Genomic DNA, 27634 nt, shown 5'->3' with positions numbered 1-27634 from the left:
AGTGCTAGTGAATCGTTTACTTCAGGTCAACCATGACTACAGCAAGTGTTCTGCCGAAAACTCCAACTCGCCAAAATCTCCAGCCACGTCACTTCCGTTAAATAAAGTGAAGATAATCAGCGCAATCCTCAAAATAAAGTGAAAAACACAAAGCTGCAAGCAATCAGTGCCAAACACAAAACACCCTTAGTAATCAATAAAGTAATATTGCTGCGCTAAGTGAATAAAAATATCGCTTAAATATGTGACAAATAATGCTGTGATACTGGTAAATCAATAACACTTGAATAAGATAACAAATAATATTGTGATGATCATAAATCACTTGAATAAAGTGTCCCAATAAGTGAGCAGTGACTTTAAATAATATAACAAAAGTCCCAATAAACAGTGCAGTTTCAGTGATGTAAAAATAAACAAATCTTCATCTGTGCAGAATGTGCTGCATGCTTCACTCTCAGTGCTCCAGTGACAGATAGTGAGATTAGCAGCTCACCTCAGATGGAGACTCAAATGAGTCAAGTCAGGCATATAAAGCAGTATTCACAATCGCCTGGTGATCACCTCTGCCTTCACCTCCAACCAATCTCTCAAACTCCAGGGATGTGGTGGATGAAAAACAAATAAAGGAGATCTAATGCTCTCTGTGTTGATTGGGGGGTTATTTATTATCAGTAAATATAATGCACTTACATAGACGGGCACTTCAGCCGTGCCAGCTAGCAATTGCCTCCAAACACTTCCTGGTACCTCCGGACTGGCGTAATGACGTGCAGGCTCCTCCCCCGTACGCGTTGCGTCATCGACTTCGTCAGCGGGGTCCCGCTGACGAAGTCGATGACGCAACGCGTACGGGGGAGGAGCCTGCACGTCATTACGCCAGTCCGGAGGTACCAGGAAGTGTTTGGAGGCAATTGCTAGCTGGCACGGCTGAAGTGCCCGTCTATGTAAGTGCATTATATTTACTGATAATAAATAACCCCCCAATCAACACAGAGAGCATTAGATCTCCTTTATTTGTTTTTCATCCACCACATCCCTGGAGTTTGAGAGATTGGTTGGAGGTGAAGGCAGAGGTGATCACCAGGCGATTGTGAATACTGCTTTATATGCCTGACTTGACTCATTTGAGTCTCCATCTGAGGTGAGCTGCTAATCTCACTATCTGTCACTGGAGCACTGAGAGTGAAGCATGCAGCACATTCTGCACAGATGAAGATTTGTTTATTTTTACATCACTGAAACTGCACTGTTTATTGGGACTTTTGTTATATTATTTAAAGTCACTGCTCACTTATTGGGACACTTTATTCAAGTGATTTATGATCATCACAATATTATTTGTTATCTTATTCAAGTGTTATTGATTTACCAGTATCACAGCATTATTTGTCACATATTTAAGCGATATTTTTATTCACTTAGCGCAGCAATATTACTTTATTGAATACGTCACTTCCGTTGACTCTACAGCAGCAATAATTGGAGATTTTGATGAGTTTCTGTTTTCACAGACCACCGTCAGCCTATACACTACGGTAAACAACCAGCTGCCTGTTTTCACAGAACACCGGGTTAGGAGGAAAAAAGTTTTTGCCGCCTTGGAAGCGGCCATGTTAATGGTTAGTAGCGGGTGGATTACCAATGTCCACTCATTATAGTGTGTATAGTACTGTATAGGCTGCCCGTGTTCTATGAAAACAGCAACTCGTGGAAATCAGCAACTCGTTGAAATCTCCAATAATTGCTGCTCTCGAGTCACAGGAAGTGACGAGGTTGGAGATTTTGGAGTTTTTGGCAGAACACTAGACCTCAAAGACCCAGAAGCAGTTGCAGCATTTGTTGTAGTTACCCATACCTCCCAACTTTTTGAGATGGGATCGAGGGACACCTAATAGCAAAAGTATGTTGGCATAGGTACCCTATGCCAACATACTTTTGATTGTGCCACCCCCTGCTACGCCCCGTTAAAGGAGATTTATACAAAAAAAAAAGATTAGTTACATAGTTACATAGTTAGTCAGGTTGAAAAAAGACACAAGTCCATCTGGCTCAACCAATAAAAAACAGAAAAGAAAACCCAACCATACAATCTCATATACATAATCCTATACCCGCAGTTGATCCAGAGGAACGTGGAAGCATGATCCAATTTGCTACAGCAGGGGAAAAAAATCCTTCCTGATCCCCCAAGAGGCAATCCAATATTCCCTGGCTCAACTTTACCTATAAATATTAGTATACAGTTATATTATTTACACCTAGGAAAGAATCCAGCCTTTTTTAAAGCAATCTAGTGAGCTGGCCAGAACCACCTCCGGAGGGAGTCTATTTCACATTTTTACAGCTCTTACTGTGAAGAAACCCTTCCGTAGACTAAATCTCTTTTCCTATAGATGTAAAGAGGTGCCCCCTTGTCCTCTGTGATGACCTTAAAGTGACTCAGCACCAAGTTCACTATATGGACCCCTTATGTATTTACACATGTTGATAATATCCTCCCTTAATCTCCTCTTCTCAAGACAGAATACATTCAGTTCCTCTAATCTTTCCACATAGCTGAGCTCCTCCATGCCTCTTATAAGTTTGGTTGCTCTTCTCTGCACTTTCTCCAGTTCCCCAATATCCTTTATCCAATATCCAAAACTGAACTGTATATTACTAATGATTTGTACAGGGACCAAATGATATCTCGCTCTCTGGAGTCCATGCCTCTGTTAATACAAGAAAGGACTTTGCTTGCTTTGGAAACCTCAGCTTGGCATTGCATGCTATTATTAAGCTTAGGATCTACCAGAAAACCCAGATCCTTCTTCGTTATGGATTCCCCAGTTGTACTCCCCCTAGTATGTATAATGCATGCATATTCTTAGCCCCCAAGTGAATAACATTTATCAACATTTATCAACATTAAACTTCATTTGCCACATAGTTTAGTTGCCCAATGAAACAGTGCATTAGGGTTGGCTTGTAAGTTGGAGACATCCTGTAAGGAAGTTTAACCCTAAGCAATTTTTTTTTACAAGTACTATTCCTTTATACTGGTTTTTGAAATTTACAAATGCAGCAATTTAGAAATTGGGTGAAAGGTTTAGCACTGAGAAACACTTTTTGAAATATAAAAACTGCATTTGATATATAATTATAAAGATTAGACCAAAATGAGGGACAAATGAGGAGGAAAAATTGGCAGAGGGACTTTGTTCCAAATCAGGGACAGTCCCTAAAAATCAGGGACAGTTAGGAGCTATGTAGTACCCCCTATGCTCCACCAGCTGGTCCCTTACCTTGCGGAGCTGGCTGCTCAATCACCTGCAGCTTTGTTCCCTCTGCTGTCCTAAGTTTTCCATAATCAATCTGACATTGGTAAATTCCTGAGTCCTCTTCAGTCAGATTGGCAATTGTAACTTCTAATTTATCCTTACTAAATGTCACTCTGTTTTTATTTGGGCCTTGCCCAAGAGAAATGTTCCCACAGTTCTCAGTCCAAACGACTGAGAAGGTCCCGTCTTCCAGGCTCACTGAGCAGTTTAAGGTCACCGTCTGTCCAATTTCTGCTTTAACGAGCTTCAACTGACTCACTGTTTTTTTTCCCTTTACACCTGTTGGGGGGAAAAAAAGTCAAAAGGTGAACAACTCAGCCTTCCTCGATATATAAGCCTCCAGCTAGAATCATAAGAATCAATCATATAAGTAACTGTTCTAAATAATATTTAAAGAGAATCTCTATCTAAAAACCTTTTTTTTTTATAGCTTAAAGTGTAAGTTCACTACTTTCAGAAAAAATGAGAGGTGAATACCCCCCCCCCCCCAGACCCGGCTGTACTTACCTCTGTAGGTGATGACAGTGCAGTGCTACATTTACATAGGCGGATCACTGTTCTTCATAGGTGTACGCAGTCTATTGCATTGGGGAGAGAAGGGGAGTCAAGCCACGGATAAGCAGAAATATTTCCTCTATGCGGCCATCCTTAACAGGCCACTTCATGCTCCAGGGAATTTTAGTCCTAGGATTCCGTTTTCTGGCGTATATTTCTGGAGGCACCGTCTGCTAATCTGTGGCTTGACTCCTTCTTTCCCCAACTCCCGGTGGGAAGAGTTGCACTCCCTAGAGGAGGAAGGATCTTTCATTTATATTATGTCATGTTATCCATTGGAACAGTCTTATGGATGTAGAGAAGTATTTATGGTTACATGAGAAGATTCTAATTATGGCATCAACTATTCATATCTGTGTATCCTGATGAAGTGAACTACTGATTGCACAAAACGCGTTGAGGTTGAAACTGCACAGATTGATAATAGAGTATCAGAATGTCAGAAATAGTTGAAGTTATATTTTGCATGTACATATATTCCATTTTTCATTAATGAATATCATTGACATTGTTAAGATTTTTTCATGTTCTATTTTTTTAAATGTATTTTTTCAGGTAATACATTTATGTATTTTTAATGCACGTTGTGTGTCTCTTCAAAGTCCAGTGGGCCTCTAGTCTCTGTCTTTGTGTACATTTTTGGGACTGAGACACACATGTATTCCACATATATCAGCTTGGTCTTTTTGTTTGTTATAACTGATTGATTTTTTTTATTGTTTCATTTTCAGATAATTCATTTTTTATTCATGATAACGATTCATAATTCGGAAAGTCGTTTGTTTATTGAATCAATTAACACACACACACACACAATGACAATATCTCTTCTGCTGCTTTTTAAAACTCATCTCCTCTGCTTAAATACAATACAACACCCTTCTCACTCAGTCCTCAGGAATGCACTTTGCCAGTAATCCAACCTCCAGCACAAAATGAGTCCGTCGATTGGACTGTAAGATTTACTCCGTGTCAACCTGCTGTCTCATTAGACCTTTAACGAATCATGCCAAATTCATTCGTTATTTTTGTTATAATTTCTTTCACATAAGTTGAATTTCCTTAAATTTTTTTCCGGCCATTTGGATGCATTCGAATGTCTGGAGGATACAAAATTTGGCCAAATTTTGATTTTCTTTTTTTTTTTTTTACCAAACGAATTGCACATGCCTACTAGGTACGTGATCCTGCATAGCAAAGCCGCCTTGCCACCGTTTAGGTATACGGTTGGCAAGCGGCTAGGGAAGATTGAATAAGAAAATTGTATACTGTGTCTCCAGCTTAAGTCTTGTTTCCTTCATCTGTGAGTTCCTGTGCTCCACCCATGTGCCTGCATTCTGCACCAGATCTGGTCTGTGCATCCACAGAATACTAACTGCATGGAGCTTGACTTCAGATGACCTGACGTGTCTGGACCTGCCGCAGGCACCTGTGCCACTCCTTGTCCTGCTGCACCCTGTTACCAAGTCCAGTGGATATTGAAAAGGAAGTTCTCAACTCTGCCTTTTGCATGTATGTGACATGGTAATGACTAGGACAATAGATAAGGAGAATCTCCCTTGTGGGCATCACAGACAGCCATAGAAATCTAAAAGTTGTTCTAATCCCTCTCCATTCTCTCCAAAACAAAAAAAAAATTTTGCCTTCAGTTGTACTTGGATTTTGGACAAACAGTCAAATACACAAATGATATGCATATAAAGGAGCTGCTTCACCTGTCAAAAGGTATTTCTGACTATCCAGTTCTGAGACTTACTCCGCTCTGCCACACAGCACAGCACTATCTGGAAAGCAGTGTTGCCAACCTACCGGATTGCAATTTACTGACACGACACCCAAAATTTACTGGCAAAGCCAAGTTTTACTGGCATTTCTAAAAGTTACAAAATTAGTTTTATGTGCAAATTTGAGTATTTGGGCTACAAACAAGTACAATATGCAATCACCATTGTTATTTAAGGTAGATATTAAGGCAAAAAACATAATTCTTATTTTATTTTTGATATAGTAAGTAGGTAGCTCAGGGACAGGACTGAGGAGGGCAAGAAATTAGAATGGGCGGCACACACCCATGAAATTGACTCTCACAGTGACACTGACAGCAGTGTGCAGCAGCACAGATGATGATGATGACACCTCACCAACAAGACACGTCCCCTACTGAGTTACAGAGACAATTAGGGTTGAGCGGACACCTAGATGTCCGTGTTCGACGGGTTCGGCCGAACTTTAAAAAAAAGTCCGGGTCCGTGTCCCGGACTTTTACCGAACTTTTCCCGGACACCGAACCCCATTGAAGTCAATGGGGACCCGAACTTTAAGGCACTAAAATGGCTCTAAAACACCAAAGGAAAGGGCTAGAGTGCTGCAAATGGCAGCAAAACGTAATTAAGAGCATGGCAAGTGCTCTGCAAACAAATGTGGATAGGGAAATAACTTAAAACAACAAAAAAAAACAGAAAAATAAAACAATGTTCTTCTTCATCTCTGAAGGACGAGGCCCATATGGAGTAGGAGGGAGGTTGAGGTGGTGGTGGATGTGGCGGTGACATAGGCGTGCGCACAGGGTGTGCTGGGTGTGCCTGGGCACACCCTAATCACCTAGGGCACATAGCATTGCCAGTGAGGAGATGGGAAAGATCTCCCTGGGACCTGCTCTGCTCTATTTCTCCTTGCCTACAGGTACATGGCCCCGATACATTACTCTCCCTGCTGGCAAACACATGCATGTGTATTTCAACTTTGGGGTGCACACCTTAATGCAATAGGCTGCGCACACCTATGGGCGGTGTAGGTGGAAGCGGCGGTGGAGGAGGACCAGGGCCGGATTAACAGCATCATGGGCTTGGTGCTGAGGATTTTGAAGGGCCTTAAGGGCCGTGCCTTGCCATGCACCCAGAGGAGGAAGGGTGCAGCCATGCATGCCTAATTCAACATGGGATGCTGTCTCTGAAGCCCATAAACACATCCATGCATCGCCAACTGTCCCTCCTTGTCCGGCCTTCACGCTGTGTGGGGAGGTTCTGAGGGTGCTGCCTGGGGAAGCGAGCATAGAAGCCAGACTTCTGTGTTTACAAGTGACAGAAGAGCGGTAACAGTGAATATGGCCAACCCGGGGCCTATATAAAAGGTAGGGGCCTGGAGCTGCAGCTCCAATAGCCCCTACATTAATCTGGCCCTGAGGAGGAGGACGAGGTAGCCAACACTGCTTCTTTTCAAAAATTTTAAATGAGGGTACACCCCAAAAGAGTGAGAAAGAGCAAAAATGGAACAATGGGTGGGTAAGGTCGGTATCCATTGCTATTCTGCATAAGGTACGGAAAAGTCCCGTGGGATCCATGCCTGGTTCATTTTAATGAACGTGAGCTTGTCCACATTGTCTCTGGACAGGCGGCTGCGCTTGTCTGTTATAACGCCCCCAGCCGTGCTAAATACCCGTTCAGATAATACACTGGCTGCAGGGCACGCCAGCACCTCCAAGGCGTAAAGGGCAAGCTCAGGCCATGTGCCCAATTTGGAGACCCAGAAGTTGAAGGGGGCAGACCCGTCATTCACTACATGTAGGCGTGTGCACACATACTGCTCCACCATGTTGGTAAAATGCTGCCTCCTGCTAAGACGTTCCATCTGAGCTGCTGGTGCTGCTGTTTGTTGTGGCGTGCTGACAAAGCTTTTCCACATTTCGGCCATGCTAACCCTGCCTTCTGAGGTGCTGGCGGTGCCCTGGTTGCGTTGGCGACCTCCTCCTCCTCCTCCTCCTCCTCTGCCTTGTGCTTCCACTGTGGCCCCGCTGTCAGATGGGAATGCCAGCAGCATGGCGTCTACCAGCGTGCGCTTGTACTCGCGCATCTTGCGATCGCGCTCCAGTGAGTGAATTAAGGACGGTACGTTGTCCTTGTAACGGGGATCCAGCAGCGTGGCCACCCAGTAATCAGCACAAGTTAGAATGTGGGCAACTCGGCGGTCGTTGTGGAGACACTGCAGCATGTAATCGCTCATGTGTGCCAGGCTGCCCAGAGGCAACGAAAGGCTGTCCTCTGTGGGAGGTGTATCGTCCGTGTCCTCTGTATCCCCCCAGCCACGCACCAGTGATGGCCATGAGCTGGCCTGGGTGCCACCCTGCTGTGAACATGGTTCCATCTCCTCCTCCAGCTCCTCCTCCTCCTCATCCTCCTCATCCTCCAGAACTGTGCCCCTGCTGGACAATTGCGTCCCTGGCGTTTGCGTGTGCAGGAACCCACCCTCGGAGCCCCTTGCGAATGACTGCCCTGAAAGCCTTGGAAATGTTACCTCTTCATCCTCCTCCTCCTCCTCATCCTGTGCCACATCCTCTTCCATCATCGCCCGAATTGTTTTTTCAAGGAGGCATAGAAGTGGGATAGTTAAGCTGAGAACGGCGTCATTGCCACTGGCCATGTTGGTGGAGTACTCAAAACAGCGCAACAAGGCACACAGGTCTCGCATGGAGGCCCAGTTATTGGTGGTGAAGTGGTGCTGTTCCGCAGAGCGACTCACGCGTGCGTGCTGCAGCTGAAACTCCACTATGGCCTGCTGCTGCTCGCACAGTCTTTCCAGCATGTGCAAGGTGGAGTTCCACCTTGTGGGCACGTCACATATGAGGCGGTGAGCGGGAAGGCCGAAGTTACGCTGCAGCGCTGCCAGGCGAGCAGCAGCAGGGTGAGAACGCCGAAAGTGCGCACAAACGGCCCGCACTTTCTGCAGCAGCTCTGACATATCGGGGTAGTTTTTAAGGAACCTCTGCACCACCAAATTCAGCACATGCGCCAGGCAAGGGATGTGCGTCAAACCGGCTAGGCCCAGAGCTGCTATGAGATTTCGCCCGTTATCGCACACCACCAGGCCGGGCTTGAGGCTCGCTGGCAGCAACCACTCATTTGTCTGCTGTTCCATGCTCCTCCACAACTCCTGCGCGGTGTGTGGTTTGTCCCCCAAACAGGCAAGTTGTAAAACTGCCTGCTGTCGTTTACCCCTGGCCGTGCTGAAGTTGGTGGTGAAGGTGTTACGCTGTCCGGATGAGGAGGCGGTAGAGGATGAGGAAGCGGAGTAGGAGGAGTTAGGAACAGGAGGCAAACTGAAGCGCCCTGCAATCCTCGGTGGTGGAAGGACATGCGCCAAATTGCTATCCGCCTCAGGCCCATCCGCCACTGCATTTACCCAGTGTGCCGTTAGGGAGATATAACGCCCCTGACCGTGCTTACTGGTCCACGTATCCGTAGTTAGGTGGACCTTGGCACAGATGGCGTTGCGCAGTGCACACCTGATATTTTCCCCCACTTGGTTGTGCAGGGAAGGGATGGCTTGCCTGGAAAAGTAGTGGCGGCTGGGCACGACGTACTGTGGGACAGCCACCAACATAAGGTTTTTAAAACTGTGCGTCTCCACCAGACGGAATGACAGCATTTCAAAGGCCAATAATTTTGAAATGCTGGCATTCAGGGCCAGGGATCGCGGGTGGGTAGGGGGGTACTTCCTCTTCCTCTCAAGTGTTTGGGAGATGGAAAGCTGAACGCTTCCACGGGACATTGTGGAGATGGTTGTTGGTGACCCAGGTGGTGGTGTTGCTGACAGATCGTCTGTTTGCGGGGTGGCAGGTGCCGGTATCACTACAGATGTGGCTGGAGCGGCCGAGACTGCAGCAGAAGAGGAAGCAGGATGAGCCAGAGACGTTTCTTGGTTTTGAAGGTGTGTACTCCACTGCAGCTCGTGCTTTGCACTTAGATGCCTGATCATGCAGGTTGTGCTCAGGTTGAGAAGGTTTATGCCTCGCTTCAAGCTCTGATTGCACAGGGTGCAAACCACTCGTGTCCTGTCATCAGCACATTTTCTAAAGAACTTCCACGCTAGAGAACTCCTTTGAGCTGACTTTGGTGCGCTCGTTCCCTTGCTGCGTTGGGCAGTAGCGGGCGTAGTGTCTAGGGCACGGCCGCTCTGCTTCTGCACCCTGCTCCCTCTTCTGCTGTGCTGGTGGCTCTGTGCGACCACCGCCTCTTCCTCCAAACTACTCAGGTCACCTGCATGACGTTCATTCCATGTGGGGTCGAGGACCTCATCGTCCTCCACATCATCTTCCACCCAGTCTTCACCCCTGCCCTCCTTGTCGGTCTCCACAATGCTGAACGCCGCAGCAGTTGGCACCTGCGTTTCGTCATCATCGGAGACGTGCTGCGATGATCCTTGCATGTACTCATCTTGAGAAATAAGTGGTTGGGCATCGCTGCACTCAATCTCTTCCACTTCTGGGGCAGGGCTAGGTGGATGGCCCTGGGAAACCCTGCTGACAGAGTCCTCAAAAAGAATAAGAGACTGCTGTATGGCTTGGGGCTCAGACTGCTGGCCTGATTTGCAAGGGGGTGAGGTGAAAGACGGTTGGACATTGGCTGCAGGTGCCAACTCTGACCTTTCTGCAGTAGACTGGGTGGGAGACAATGTGAAGGAACTGGAGGCACTGTCAGCAGCAAACCAATCTACTATCGCCTCAACTTGTTCTGGCCTCATCACTTCTAGGGGCGTTTGATGCCCTACCAAATACTGATGCAGGTTCTGTCGCCTACTCACACTTGAGGAAGGTGTTTCACTTGTGCGTGTAGCTGGCACAGATCGACCACGTCCTCTCCTTGCAACAGGAGCTCTACCAGCAGCACCACGACCCAGGCCACGGCCCTTATTTGACGGTCTCCTCATATTTCTGTAATTTAAGATCTTGCCCTAGAAAGGTTTTTATTGAATAGCGGAATAGGAAATATGATCCAAAAAAGTGTATGTATCTCGCACGTACAAAACCACACAAGGCCCCAATTACTATTGTTTCTACCCCTAAAAGGATGGATGAGGAGTAGGAGGAGTATGGAACAGACAGCACCCTCAAATCTTCAGAAGTATGAGATGAACCCCAAAAACTTGGAAAGGTGGATCTCACACGTACCGACACAGACTATCCCGCAATTCAATTGATCCTCAAAGGTTTTTATTGAATAGCGGAATAGGAAATATGATCAAAAAAAGTGTATGTATCTCGCACGTACACAACCACACTAGGCCCCAATTACTATTGTTTGTACCCCTAAAAGGATGGATGAGGAGTAGGAGGAGGAGTATGGAACAGGCAGCACCCTCAAATCTTCAGAAGTATGAGATGAACCCCAAAAACTTGGAAAGGTGGATCTCACACGTACCGACACAGACTATCCCGCAATTCAATTGATCCTCAAAGGTTTTTATTGAATAGCGGAATAGGAAATATGATCAAAAAAAGTGTATGTATCTCGCACGTACACAACCACACTAGGCCCCAATTACTATTGTTTGTACCCCTAAAAGGATGGTTGAGCAGTAGGAGCAGGAGTATGGAACAGGCAGCACCCTCAAATCTTCAGAAGTATGAGATGAACCCCAACAACTTGGAAAGGTGGATCTCACACGTACCGACACAGACTATCTCGCAATTGAATTGATCCCCAAAGGTTTTAATTGAATAGCGGAATAGAAAATATGATCAAAAAGAAAGTGTATGTATCTCGCACGTACACCACCACACTAGGCCCCAACTACTATTGTTTGTACCCCTAAAAGGATGGTTGAGCAGTAGGAGGAGGAGTATGGAACAGGCAGCACCCTCAAACCTTCAGAAGTATGAGATGAACCCCAACAACTTGGAAAGGTGGATCTCTCTCACACGTACCAACACAGACTATCCCCCAATTTAACTGATCCCCAAAGGTTTTTGATTAAATAGCGGAATAGAAAATATGATCCAAAAAAAGTGTATGTATATCACACGTACACAACCACACTGGGCCCCAATTACTATTGTTTGTACCCCTAAAAGGCTAGATGAGGAGTAGGGGGAGTATGGAACAGGCAGCACCCTCAAACCTTCAGAAGTATGAGATGAACCCCAACAACTTGGAAAGGTGGATCTCTCTCACACGTACCAACACAGACTATCCCCCAATTTAACTGATCCCCAAAGGTTTTTGATTAAATAGCGGAATAGAAAATATGATCCAAAAAAAGTGTATGTATATCACACGTACACAACCACACTAGGCCCCAATTACTATTGTTTGTACCCCTAAAAGGCTAGATGAGGAGTAGGGGGGGTATGGAACAGGCAGCACCCTCAAACCTTCAGAAGTATGAGATGAACCCCAACAACTTGGAAAGGTGGATCTCTCTCACACGTACCAACACAGACTATCCCCCAATTTAACTGATCCCCAAAGGTTTTTGATTAAATAGCGGAATAGAAAATATGATCCAAAAAAAGTGTATGTATATCACACGTACACAACCACACTAGGCCCCAATTACTATTGTTTGTACCCCTAAAAGGCTAGGAGTAGGGGGAGTATGGAACAGGCAGCACCCTCAAACCTTCAGAAGTATGAGATGAACCCCAACAACTTGGAAAGGTGGATCTCTCTCACACGTACCAACACAGACTATCCCCCAATTTAACTGATCCCCAAAGGTTTTTGATTAAATAGCGGAATAGAAAATATGATCCAAAAAAAGTGTATGTATATCACACGTACACAACCACACTAGGCCCCAATTACTATTGTTTGTACCCCTAAAAGGCTAGATGAGGAGTAGGGGGGGTATGGAACAGGCAGCACCCTCAAATCTTCAGAAGTATGAGATGAACCCCAAAAACTTGGAAAGGTGGATCTCTCTCACACGTACCAACACAGACTATCCCCCAATTTAACTGATCCCCAAAGGTTTTTGATTAAATAGCGGAATAGAAAATATGATCCAAAAAAAGTGTATGTATATCACACGTACACAACCACACTAGGCCCCAATTACTATTGTTTGTACCCCTAAAAGGCTAGATGAGGAGTAGGGGGGGTATGGAACAGGCAGCACCCTCAAACCTTCAGAAGTATGAGATGAACCCCAACAACTTGGAAAGGTGGATCTCTCTCACACGTACCAACACAGACTATCCCCCAATTTAACTGATCCCCAAAGGTTTTTGATTAAATAGCGGAATAGAAAATATGATCCAAAAAAAGTGTATGTATATCACACGTACACAACCACACTAGGCCCCAATTACTATTGTTTGTACCCCTAAAAGGCTAAATGAGGAGTAGGGGGGGTATGGAACAGGCAGCACCCTCAAACCTTCAGAAGTATGAGATGAACCCCAACAACTTGGAAAGGTGGATCTCTCTCACACGTACCAACACAGACTATCCCCCAATTTAACTGATCCCCAAAGGTTTTTGATTAAATAGCGGAATAGAAAATATGATCCAAAAAAAGTGTATGTATATCACACGTACACAACCACACTAGGCCCCAATTACTATTGTTTGTACCCCTAAAAGGCTAGATGAGGAGTAGGGGGGGTATGGAACAGGCAGCACCCTCAAACCTTCAGAAGTATGAGATGAACCCCAACAACTTGGAAAGGTGGATCTCTCTCACACGTACCAACACAGACTATCCCCCAATTTAACTGATCCCCAAAGGTTTTTGATTAAATAGCGGAATAGAAAATATGATCCAAAAAAAGTGTATGTATATCACACGTACACAACCACACTAGGCCCCAATTACTATTGTTTGTACCCCTAAAAGGCTAGATGAGGAGTAGGGGGGGTATGGAACAGGCAGCACCCTCAAACCTTCAGAAGTATGAGATGAACCCCAACAACTTGGAAAGGTGGATCTCTCTCACACGTACCAACACAGACTATCCCCCAATTTAACTGATCCCCAAAGGTTTTTGATTAAATAGCGGAATAGAAAATATGATCCAAAAAAAGTGTATGTATATCACACGTACACAACCACACTAGGCCCCAATTACTATTGTTTGTACCCCTAAAAGGCTAGATGAGGAGTAGGGGGGGTATGGAACAGGCAGCACCCTCAAACCTTCAGAAGTATGAGATGAACCCCAACAACTTGGAAAGGTGGATCTCTCTCACACGTACCAACACAGACTATCCCCCAATTTAACTGATCCCCAAAGGTTTTTGATTAAATAGCGGAATAGAAAATATGATCCAAAAAAAGTGTATGTATATCACACGTACACAACCACACTAGGCCCCAATTACTATTGTTTGTACCCCTAAAAGGCTAGGAGTAGGGGGAGTATGGAACAGGCAGCACCCTCAAACCTTCAGAAGTATGAGATGAACCCCAACAACTTGGAAAGGTGGATCTCTCTCACACGTACCAACACAGACTATCCCCCAATTTAACTGATCCCCAAAGGTTTTTGATTAAATAGCGGAATAGAAAATATGATCCAAAAAAAGTGTATGTATATCACACGTACACAACCACACTAGGCCCCAATTACTATTGTTTGTACCCCTAAAAGGCTAGATGAGGAGTAGGGGGGGTATGGAACAGGCAGCACCCTCAAATCTTCAGAAGTATGAGATGAACCCCAAAAACTTGGAAAGGTGGATCTCTCTCACACGTACCAACACAGACTATCCCCCAATTTAACTGATCCCCAAAGGTCTTTGATTAAATAGCGGAATAGAAAATATGATCCAAAAAAAGTGTATGTATATCACACGTACACAACCACACTAGGCCCCAATTACTATTGTTTGTACCCCTAAAAGGCTAGATGAGGAGTAGGGGGGGTATGGAACAGGCAGCACCCTCAAACCTTCAGAAGTATGAGATGAACCCCAACAACTTGGAAAGGTGGATCTCTCTCACACGTACCAACACAGACTATCCCCCAATTTAACTGATCCCCAAAGGTTTTTGATTAAATAGCGGAATAGAAAATATGATCCAAAAAAAGTGTATGTATATCACACGTACACAACCACACTAGGCCCCAATTACTATTGTTTGTACCCCTAAAAGGCTAGATGAGGAGTAGGGGGGGTATGGAACAGGCAGCACCCTCAAACCTTCAGAAGTATGAGATGAACCCCAACAACTTGGAAAGGTGGATCTCTCTCACACGTACCAACACAGACTATCCCCCAATTTAACTGATCCCCAAAGGTTTTTGATTAAATAGCGGAATAGAAAATATGATCCAAAAAAAGTGTATGTATATCACACGTACACAACCACACTAGGCCCCAATTACTATTGTTTGTACCCCTAAAAGGCTAGATGAGGAGTAGGGGGGGTATGGAACAGGCAGCACCCTCAAACCTTCAGAAGTATGAGATGAACCCCAACAACTTGGAAAGGTGGATCTCTCTCACACGTACCAACACAGACTATCCCCCAATTTAACTGATCCCCAAAGGTTTTTGATTAAATAGCGGAATAGAAAATATGATCCAAAAAAAGTGTATGTATATCACACGTACACAACCACACTAGGCCCCAATTACTATTGTTTGTACCCCTAAAAGGCTAGGAGTAGGGGGAGTATGGAACAGGCAGCACCCTCAAACCTTCAGAAGTATGAGATGAACCCCAACAACTTGGAAAGGTGGATCTCTCTCACACGTACCAACACAGACTATCCCCCAATTTAACTGATCCCCAAAGGTTTTTGATTAAATAGCGGAATAGAAAATATGATCCAAAAAAAGTGTATGTATATCACACGTACACAACCACACTAGGCCCCAATTACTATTGTTTGTACCCCTAAAAGGCTAGATGAGGAGTAGGGGGGGTATGGAACAGGCAGCACCCTCAAACCTTCAGAAGTATGAGATGAACCCCAACAACTTGGAAAGGTGGATCTCTCTCACACGTACCAACACAGACTATCCCCCAATTTAACTGATCCCCAAAGGTTTTTGATTAAATAGCGGAATAGAAAATATGATCCAAAAAAAGTGTATGTATATCACACGTACACAACCACACTAGGCCCCAATTACTATTGTTTGTACCCCTAAAAGGCTAGATGAGGAGTAGGGGGGGTATGGAACAGGCAGCACCCTCAAACCTTCAGAAGTATGAGATGAACCCCAACAACTTGGAAAGGTGGATCTCTCTCACACGTACCAACACAGACTATCCCCCAATTTAACTGATCCCCAAAGGTTTTTGATTAAATAGCGGAATAGAAAATATGATCCAAAAAAAGTGTATGTATATCACACGTACACAACCACACTAGGCCCCAATTACTATTGTTTGTACCCCTAAAAGGCTAGGAGTAGGGGGAGTATGGAACAGGCAGCACCCTCAAACCTTCAGAAGTATGAGATGAACCCCAACAACTTGGAAAGGTGGATCTCTCTCACACGTACCAACACAGACTATCCCCCAATTTAACTGATCCCCAAAGGTTTTTGATTAAATAGCGGAATAGAAAATATGATCCAAAAAAAGTGTATGTATATCACACGTACACAACCACACTAGGCCCCAATTACTATTGTTTGTACCCCTAAAAGGCTAGATGAGGAGTAGGGGGGGTATGGAACAGGCAGCACCCTCAAATCTTCAGAAGTATGAGATGAACCCCAAAAACTTGGAAAGGTGGATCTCTCTCACACGTACCAACACAGACTATCCCCCAATTTAACTGATCCCCAAAGGTTTTTGATTAAATAGCGGAATAGAAAATATGATCCAAAAAAAGTGTATGTATATCACACGTACACAACCACACTAGGCCCCAATTACTATTGTTTGTACCCCTAAAAGGCTAGATGAGGAGTAGGGGGGGTATGGAACAGGCAGCACCCTCAAACCTTCAGAAGTATGAGATGAACCCCAACAACTTGGAAAGGTGGATCTCTCTCACACGTACCAACACAGACTATCCCCCAATTTAACTGATCCCCAAAGGTTTTTGATTAAATAGCGGAATAGAAAATATGATCCAAAAAAAGTGTATGTATATCACACGTACACAACCACACTAGGCCCCAATTACTATTGTTTGTACCCCTAAAAGGCTAGGAGTAGGGGGAGTATGGAACAGGCAGCACCCTCAAACCTTCAGAAGTATGAGATGAACCCCAACAACTTGGAAAGGTGGATCTCTCTCACACGTACCAACACAGACTATCCCCCAATTTAACTGATCCCCAAAGGTTTTTGATTAAATAGCGGAATAGAAAATATGATCCAAAAAAAGTGTATGTATATCACACGTACACAACCACACTAGGCCCCAATTATTATTGTTTGTACCCCTAAAAGGCTAGATGAGGAGTAGGGGGGGTATGGAACAGGCAGCACCCTCAAATCTTCAGAAGTATGAGATGAACCCCAAAAACTTGGAAAGGTGGATCTCTCTCACACGTACCAACACAGACTATCCCCCAATTTAACTGATCCCCAAAGGTTTTTGATTAAATAGCGGAATAGAAAATATGATCCAAAAAAAGTGTATGTATATCACACGTACACAACCACACTAGGCCCCAATTACTATTGTTTGTACCCCTAATAGGCTAGGAGTAGGGGGAGTATGGAACAGGCAGCACCCTCAAACCTTCAGAAGTATGAGATGAACCCCAACAACTTGGAAAGGTGGATCTCTCTCACACGTACCAACACAGACTATCCCCCAATTTAACTGATCCCCAAAGGTTTTTGATTAAATAGCGGAATAGAAAATATGATCCAAAAAAAGTGTATGTATATCACACGTACACAACCACACTAGGCCCCAATTACTATTGTTTGTACCCCTAAAAGGCTAGATGAGGAGTAGGGGGGGTATGGAACAGGCAGCACCCTCAAACCTTCAGAAGTATGAGATGAACCCCAACAACTTGGAAAGGTGGATCTCTCTCACACGTACCAACACAGACTATCCCCCAATTTAACTGATCCCCAAAGGTTTTTGATTAAATAGCGGAATAGAAAATATGATCCAAAAAAAGTGTATGTATATCACACGTACACAACCACACTAGGCCCCAATTACTATTGTTTGTACCCCTAAAAGGCTAGATGAGGAGTAGGGGGGGTATGGAACAGGCAGCACCCTCAAACCTTCAGAAGTATGAGATGAACCCCAACAACTTGGAAAGGTGGATCTCTCTCACACGTACCAACACAGACTATCCCCCAATTTAACTGATCCCCAAAGGTTTTTGATTAAATAGCGGAATAGAAAATATGATCCAAAAAAAGTGTATGTATATCACACGTACACAACCACACTAGGCCCCAATTACTATTGTTTGTACCCCTAAAAGGCTAGATGAGGAGTAGGGGGGGTATGGAACAGGCAGCACCCTCAAACCTTCAGAAGTATGAGATGAACCCCAACAACTTGGAAAGGTGGATCTCTCTCACACGTACCAACACAGACTATCCCCCAATTTAACTGATCCCCAAAGGTTTTTGATTAAATAGCGGAATAGAAAATATGATCCAAAAAAAGTGTATGTATATCACACGTACACAACCACACTAGGCCCCAATTACTATTGTTTGTACCCCTAAAAGGCTAGATGAGGAGTAGGGGGGGTATGGAACAGGCAGCACCCTCAAACCTTCAGAAGTATGAGATGAACCCCAACAACTTGGAAAGGTGGATCTCTCTCACACGTACCAACACAGACTATCCCCCAATTTAACTGATCCCCAAAGGTTTTTGATTAAATAGCGGAATAGAAAATATGATCCAAAAAAAGTGTATGTATATCACACGTACACAACCACACTAGGCCCCAATTACTATTGTTTGTACCCCTAAAAGGCTAGATGAGGAGTAGGGGGGGTATGGAACAGGCAGCACCCTCAAACCTTCAGAAGTATGAGATGAACCCCAACAACTTGGAAAGGTGGATCTCTCTCACACGTACCAACACAGACTATCCCCCAATTTAACTGATCCCCAAAGGTTTTTGATTAAATAGCGGAATAGAAAATATGATCCAAAAAAAGTGTATGTATATCACACGTACACAACCACACTAGGCCCCAATTACTATTGTTTGTACCCCTAAAAGGCTAGATGAGGAGTAGGGGGGGTATGGAACAGGCAGCACCCTCAAACCTTCAGAAGTATGAGATGAACCCCAACAACTTGGAAAGGTGGATCTCTCTCACACGTACCAACACAGACTATCCCCCAATTTAACTGATCCCCAAAGGTTTTTGATTAAATAGCGGAATAGAAAATATGATCCAAAAAAAGTGTATGTATATCACACGTACACAACCACACTAGGCCCCAATTACTATTGTTTGTACCCCTAAAAGGCTAGATGAGGAGTAGGGGGAGTATGGAACAGGCAGCACCCTCAAATCTTCAGAAGTATGAGATTGTGTTCACTGTAACCCACAAAGATTGAGTTCACTGCACCCCACAATGATTGTGTTCACTGCACCCCACAAAGATTGTGTTCACTGCACCTCACAAAGATTGTGTTCACTGTACCCCCCAAAGATTGTGTTCACTGCACCCCACAAAGATTCTGTTCACTGTACCCCACAAAGATTGTGTTCACTGCACCCTAAAAGGATGTTATTCACTGCACCCCACAAAGATTGTGTTCACTGCACCCTAAAAGGATGTTGTTCACTGCACCCCAAAAAGATTGTGTTCACTGTACCCCCCCAAAGATTGTGTTCACTGCACCCCACAAAGATTGTGTTCACTGCACCCCAAAAAGATTGTGTTCACTGTACCCCCCAAAGATTGTGTTCACTGCACCCCAAAAAGATTGTGTTCACTGTACCCCCCAAAGATTGTGTTCACTGCACCCCACAAAGATTCTGTTCACTGTACCCCACAAAGATTGTGTTCACTGCACCCCAAAAAGATTGTGTTCACTGTACCCCCCCAAAGATTGTGTTCACTGCACCCCACAAAGATTCTGTTCACTGCACCCCACAAAGGATTTTGTTCACTGCACCCCAAAAAGATTGTGTTCACTGCACCCCAAAAAGGATTTTGATCACTGCACCCCAAAAAGGATGTTGTTCACTGCACCCCAAAAATGATTTTGTTCACTCCACCCCAAAAAGATTGTGTTCACTGCACCCCACAAAGATTGTGTTCACTGCACCCCAAAAAGATTGTGTTCACTGTACCCCCCAAAGATTGTGTTCACTGCACCCCACAAAGATTCTGTTCACTGTACCCCACAAAGATTGTGTTCACTGCACCCCAAAAAGATTGTGTTCACTGCACCCCAAAAAGGATGTTGTTCACTGCACCCCAAAAAGGATGTTGTTCACTCCACCCCAAAAAGATTGTGTTCACTGCACCCCACAAAGATTGTGTTCACTGCACCCCAAAAAGATTGTGTTCACTGCACCCCAAAAATGATTTTGTTCACTGCACCCCAAAAAGGATTTTGTTCACTGCACCCCAAAAAGGATGTTGTTCACTCCACCCCAAAAAGATTGTGTTCACTGCACCCCAAAAAGATTGTGTTCACTGCACCCCACAAAGGATTTTGTTCACTGCACCCCAAAAAGATTGTGTTCACTGCACCCCAAAAAGGATGTTGTTCACTGCACCCCAAAAAGGATTTTGTTCACTGCACCCCAAAAAGATTGTGTTCACTGCACCCCACAAAGGATTTTGTTCACTGCACCCCACAAAGATTGTGTTCACTGCACACCAAAAAGGATTGTGTTCACTGCACCCCAAAAAGATTTTGTTCACTGCACCCCAAAAAGATTGTGTTCACTGCAGCCCAAAAAGATTGTGTTCACTGCAGCCCAAAAAGATTGTGTTCACTGCAGCCCAAAAAGATTGTGTTCACTGCAGCTCACACACAGAAAAATGGATGTGGATCACTGACACCTGCCTATCTCCAATCCCACACCACACAGCAATATCGATTGTAGTTTGTAGAACACAGTTTCCCTAAAATTCAGCAGACTCTGTCCCTAACAGGATTGAGAAGAGATCGTAGATCAGGATTGAGTGCAGATTCACCCCACCCCCCACACAGCAATATCGATTGTAGTTTGTAGAAGACACTGACCCTATAATTCAGCAGACTCTATCCCTAAAATGCCTACAACTCGCCCTGCCTAAACACTCCGACCTGTCCCTCAATTCTATCCGGACACAAATGGTTTTTTCCTGCCTATCTTTCCCTAATCAGCAGCCAGCACATTGATGTGTGCTCTGTCCCTTAGCTAAGCAGCAGAATGACGCTGCTGCGGCGGCTGCCTCGAACTTATAAAGACTTGGTCACATGCTTCAGACGGCCAATCACAGCTACTAAGACATTTGCAGGCATGGCTGGGATGGCTTAAGGCACACCAGTTAAACGATTGTTGATTGGCTGTTGAAAGCCCGCCATGAAAAGAGCGCCAAAGCATGCAAAACCCGGAAATAAAACGACCGAACACGGATTTTTACCCGAACATACAGTAAAGTGTCCGTGTTCGGGTAAAAAAAATCCAATTATTCGGTACGAACACGAATAATACAGTCCGTGTTCGCTCAACACTAGAGACAATCTCTCTCCACACCAGGAGGGCCCTTCACTCCACTCCAGTCCCAACAGCACTGACAGTCCCGCTCCCAGCTTGCCTTGCTGCCGTCTCACAGACCCGCACACTTTGGCTCCGGAAAGCCAGGAGACCAGATTTTTATTTGCTGCAGCTTAGCACTCGTTTACATTGAACGCAGCATTGAAATTGTGCGACTTCATCTGAACTCGCCTGAACTCGCACTACTTCAAAGCCGCATTTCAGTCCGGCCTCAGGGGCGGCTTGAAAGACATCTGTGCAGGTTCATGCAGGTTCTAGTACAGGTTAATTTATGCAGGCTTGTCTGTGTTTTTCCAGGGTTGGGCAGAGATCCAGGGAGAGCGGGATGACTCACAGGCAACATCTGAGACTTCCCCCCTATTTCTAGAATGTACTGGACTCTTCTAGAAAGATGGGAGGGGAAGTAAGATGGAGCTGCCTGGACTATTTTGAGGGCCCTGACCAATCCCCAACTTGGACTGGCTGGGGGCAGGCCCCCTCAAATACTCTGGGTCAGCCCAGCTGGGGAGGAGTTGTTCAGGTGAGAGATGGAAATGGAGTGTTAGGCTATCCGTGGCCTTTGAGGGAGCTCCCCAGTCTGGGGAGGGTGACCTTGGGCCTGGGCTCAGGTGCAGACAGAACCCTCTTAAAACACAAGGAGGTATCCAGGACAGGAGGCACGGGAGCAAGGAGAGGATAGCGGGAGAACACTGCTGGGCAAGTCTCCAGGAGCAACAGGAACAGCCAAGAGGGCAGGTGAGTGACACACATTCAGGAGGACTGGGAGGCACGCCTGAGAGGACTGGGATAGAGCAGTCTGGGATGGGTGCAGAGCCAGTCAGAAGGACTGTGGTGGCATGTGCAGTGAAAAGAGGCAGCTGCAGCCAGGAGGGTTGGCAGGGCCTGAAGAGGTGATACTGGGAGCAGTAGCCACATGTGAGACAGCTTGCACTAAGAATTACTACCATGTTTTGCTGTACCATAGGGGACAGTGGTCCCTGCCTGCAAAGGGCATTTGCTTTGGTCCTGGCCCCAACCACAGTGCTAGCTGGTCTCAGGAGTAATAGTCTGCAAGCAAGTGTATGTGCTGGAGGAGAAGAGAAGAGGTTTTATATACCGGTGGGGTATATAATTCAGTCCCTATGTACATTTCTTCAAACAAGTGGGCATCCCATATGTACCCCATCGCTCATCCAAGTTTAATACCCCTAATAAAAAAAAAAATGCAGGGTGGGAGACGGACCAAAATCACCAGCGGCCCCTACGGGGATAGCACTACATGTAGGTACAATAAATATCTCCTAAACATGCACCATTTTGGAGATATTTACATTGGTATCAGCCAATGATATCACCCATGCAGGACACTTTGCATTTAGGGCACACAGTATGCCATTTAATGCAGATCGCTGTGCCACACTCGGGGCTACCACACACATGTGCAGGAGTGACGTCCTCATGGCTACGGCAAACCTGGAATGAAGACTGGGTGTAGATGGAAGCACCGGGGATCTGTGAAAGTGATGCGCTTGAGGGCTCCGTGTGCAAGTAAGTGTGTCATAATGTGCTAGTATGCGGTGCATACTAGCTTGCACATCTTTAGACCTGCAGAGGACCCAAGTTTTTTTTTTTTTTTATTGCTTTACTACCGCTTTAAAATCCCCTAAAATAATATTTTATAGCTGCGCTCTGCCTTTTATTTATCCCATTACTATAATAATTATTCAGTGTATAAGTAGGTCTAAAAGTACCTAAATTATTTCTAATAGTTTATGCAATAACAACAATTTTTCTATTCATCATGCATAACAATATGAGAATACATTATAGTGTATAATGCTACACACAATATCCTTGTAATTCAGCACACTTTAACCCACAAAGTGAAATATCCAGTTTTAATTATAAAAATGTCTTTAAAGCCGAGGCTTAGTTAAAAATGGAAAAAAAATAAAACATTTGCACAAGGAATATCAGCACAAGAACTAGTACTTACGTTTAATGGGAAGTATCCTGCACTGGTGGATGCTGACCTGGTTGTAATCTTCCATCCTCTGCCCTCCATCCTCCCCCCCCACCATATTCCTACAGTGGTAATCTTCCAGTGCTGTGGAGGTTAATATAGCCGCTATAGAGCCCCTGAGTGTCCTTTTTGGACAACGCGCATAGGAAGAAGTTCTGTAATGCTAACATTCAACATCACCACTGGTCACACTGGTAGAGGCTTTCATTTGCACGGTTTTCATATACAGGTGCATCCCATAAAGTTAAAATATCATCAAAAAGTTTATTTATTTCAATAATTCAATTCAAAAAGCATTTATCATACCATGTAGTTATTACTATTCGGTTTGGCATTTTTCAATGCACTTTGTATATGATGATTATCCTGTTTACTTTTAAATAAATTCAGACAATATGTTTACTTCTCATTAAGTGGCCACCAGCGTTCACCTAATTTAAAGTCCCAGGACTTAATTCTCCTTTGTTGTATATGTTTATTGGGATGGAGGTGTGTCACTGGCAGCACGAGACCTTTCATTTTTAATTGTTGCATAGGAAATCTGTGGGGTATTGTCAAGAGGAAGATGAGAGACACCAGACCCAACAATACAAATGCGTTAAAGCCCACTATCAAAGAAACCTGGGCTTCCATAACACCTCAGCAGTGCCACAGGCTGATCCCCCCCATGCCATGTCACATTGATGTAGTAATTCATGCAAAAGGAGCCCCGACCAAGTATTGATGCAACACATCTATATAAAATAAAGTATAAAGTGAACTTGTTGAATTGAATAATTGAAATTCATTTTTTAATGATATTCTAATTTTATGAGATGCACCTCTATGAGCATTTTCTGCCATATGCAGTTTTATATGTGTTTTTATAATGAATAACCTTGGTCGATTGAAACTAGGGATGGGCCCAGGGTACTGCCCTGGGGGACATGTATCAATGAAAAAAAAGTTTGTAAAAAACTTCATTTTTAAACAAGCAGTTATTTACTGATGCTTAAAATGAAAGCATCAAAATGAGAAATAACACTAAAAATGAAAAATTCATTTCAATATAGTGCCTGGGGGTCCCCTTAGTCTACCTGTAAAGAGGCACATTTGTAATGTGTATAGAAGCTGCTGCAGAAATAATTGCAATTTATAAAGACAAAAAAAAAAATTACATTTTCCTTGCAAGCTTTCTTTAATTTGTAAACAACGGTTTGGGGAGCCAGTCTGTATAATGAGGCCACAATGTAGTGCACTGGGAACAAGATTAGAGATTTTTGGATAAATTCTGGTGTCTCTTCCGCAGACTTTGGATAGAAGTAATGCAGAGAAATATACTGTGAAAAATGTGAACTAATGCACAGAAATGTACTACGTTAAATGGCACGCAACGCACTGAATATACTGCGTTAAACATGCAGTAACACACCGAAATATACTGTGGTAAATACGCAGTAATGCACAAAAATATACTACGTTAAAAGTGCAGTAACACAGAAATATACTGCGTTAAACAGCGCATAATGCACTGAAATATACTCTGTTAAACGTGCCCTAACGCATTGAAACATACTGCGGCAAATAGCACATAACACACTGAATTTTACTGTGTTAAATGCGCACTAACACACAGAAGTATACTACGTTAGTCATGCAGTCATGCACTGAAATATACTATGTTAAATGTGTACTAACGCACAGAAATATACTGTGTTAAACATGCAGTAACGCACAGAAATATACTGCGTTAAACGTGCACTAGCGCACTGAACTATAATGCAGTAAACCTGCCCTGACAAAACAAACTGACACTAAAGTAAAAATGAATGGTCACTCACTACACTCAATGTACTATCACACTAAAGTAAAAATAAATGTTTACTACACTCACACTGACTAAACTATCACTAGATTCACACTAAACTGATATTCTACACTGACAATAGAATAAGAATAGCACACTAACTCTCTAGTAGCACTGAAAAGAGCCCTGTTCTATCTCTCTCCATGCCGATATCACACTACAAAATGGCTGTTATTGAAAGAATACTTTTATAGTGTGTGGCGGGACTAAGAGCAATGAGCCATGATTGGATAGTCATCATTACTTTCTCCAATTATGGCGGCTCTGACAGTGCTCTGTGCCCTGATTGGACAAAGCTTTTATTGCTTCAGCCAATCAGGGCTTCCAATGCACTGTGCGGTGGCAAATGTAAATTCGGCAGGCCGAACAAATGGTCAAACGCCCCAATAATTCGGGTGTTCGTCAGACAGGTGAACGGTCAATGTTCAGCCCCAACTAATGCTTGAGACCAACTGTTCGCCTATCCCTAATTGACACTACTGGTGTGTTTTTGTTTTCTTTGGCCAGATGGGACATTAGAATTAGATGAGGTGATTGTGATCCATTTGGACATCCTGTATGGGGATTGTACCATACATGCCTAGGCTGATCTCCAGGCTCTGAGGGCCAACCTTTTAGTAATCCCTGCATTCAACTGTGGTGGCAGTGGCCCACTATGGTTATTATAGTAGTCTTATTCATGTTGTGGAATTTTGGGAAATGAAGTGAAACAGCTGCACTGTGGACTTTATTTGATCATTGTGGTGGAGGATAATTATATACAGTATATTGTTTTGTCTTATAAAAGAGTTGCATGTTTATGATGAGGACTATTTTTGAATTTCCATTACATTTTATTGTAGCGATTAAAGTGATTGTAAATGATCAACTTGTAAAGTAACCTATTCAGTTTAAAATAGAAATAATAGGCAAAATTTTTTGTATAGATATAAAATAAAAACATTATAAATACCTTTTTTTAAGTTTTAATAGGACAACAGAGGGACTGGCAGGAACACCCGTGATTTCATATAAAAGAAGCAATACAAAGAGAACAGGAGACTTTCTCATACAAGTACATGGTACAGCAGCCACATATCAGGAATATGAAATGTTGGGGTAACACACTCTTTAATATATGTTGTTTAACCTTCCTAGCGGTATTCCCGAGTGTGACTCGGGGTAAGATTTTAGAGCCAAAAGCGGTAACCCCGAGTCACACTCGGGGTAGCGCTAAGAAGATCGCTGGATGCTAGAAGAGGTTTTACTTACCTTTTCTCCGGGATCCAGCGAAGACTGCGAGCGGTATGCGGCGGCGGAGCTTCCTCCCGATCGTCTGCGAGCCCCGGCTTCCGTCTCTGGCGACGTGACGTCCGCCGGGGGGTGGAACCGGCGGCAAATTCAAATGTAAAATGCACCAAACACACTGATACCGTTCAAAATAAAATAAAATCACATTACATTGCCCCCCAGTGCCCTTTCCTGCAGTTTTACTGTACTTTTTATGTAAATATATGTATATATATATATATACTATATATATATATACGTGTATATATACACATATACATATATATATATATATATATATATATATATATATATATATATATATATATACATACGTATATACATATATACATATATGTATATATATACATATACGTATATACATATATACATATATGTATATATATGTATATATATATATATATATATATATACACGTAATTCTTGTGAATGAGCAGCCCATATCAACTGTATACATTATATATATATATATATATACGTGTATATATATACGTATATATATATATATATATATATATATATATATATATATATATATATATATATAAATATAATATATGTATACATAATATATGTATACATACATATATATATATATATATATATATATATATTTATATATAATATATATAATAAATGTATACAGTTGGTTTGGGCTGCTCATTCACAAGAATTGCATGCAAAATAATGGTACCGCTTTCAGCACCTAAAATCCAAAAGAATCATACCGCCAGGGAGGTTAATCATCCATGAAATAATTTTAACGTCCACTTTGAGAATACTTTTATGTTGAGAAGTCTCACTACTGTTGCTACAGTATTTGTTAATCTTTTTATATTTCAATACAGCTGCTAGTTAAATGAACTGATCCAGAGTGCCAGCTATGCCCGACTCCACCTCCCTCCTCCGTTCATAGAAGCTGTACTACAGGGACATGCAGTGAGGTCAGTGGCTGGCGAGGCACTGGCTGGTATCAGAGCCAGATACAACCCCCACATTATATAGTGAATAAACCCCCACAGTGTAGCCAAGCGCTGAAAGATGAAAAATGGAATCTTCAGCCAATTGGACAGCAGAATTTTTTTTTTTTTTATTTGTACATTCTGTAACAGCCCTGTAAATGCTGAGATTTCACTGGTCAAGTACCGGGCTGTTACAGAATGCAGAAAAATAAAATAATTACACTGTGCTCTATATAGCTACCAACAG

The 27634-nt window shown here is 43.6% G+C and overlaps 1 protein-coding gene across 1 annotated transcript in view; it reads right to left on the bottom strand.

Annotated features, from left to right (window-relative positions):
- The window catches only part of LOC309559953 (uncharacterized protein), a 61677-nt gene that overhangs the window by 10992 nt on the left and 23051 nt on the right, over nt 1–27634 (bottom strand). Inside the window, exon 2 of the mRNA XM_082263430.1 lies at nt 3288–3602. Within this exon, the coding sequence (XP_082119556.1) occupies nt 3288–3602 (315 nt within the window). The remainder of the gene's footprint in view (nt 1–3287; nt 3603–27634) is intronic.

This window comes from Pelophylax lessonae (assembly GCF_965119305.1).
Source record: "Pelophylax lessonae genome assembly, chromosome: 7".
Taxonomy (NCBI): domain Eukaryota; kingdom Metazoa; phylum Chordata; class Amphibia; order Anura; family Ranidae; genus Pelophylax; species Pelophylax lessonae.
The sequence above is the reverse complement of the archived record's forward strand: the minus strand, read 5'-3'. Positions and strand labels throughout refer to the sequence as shown.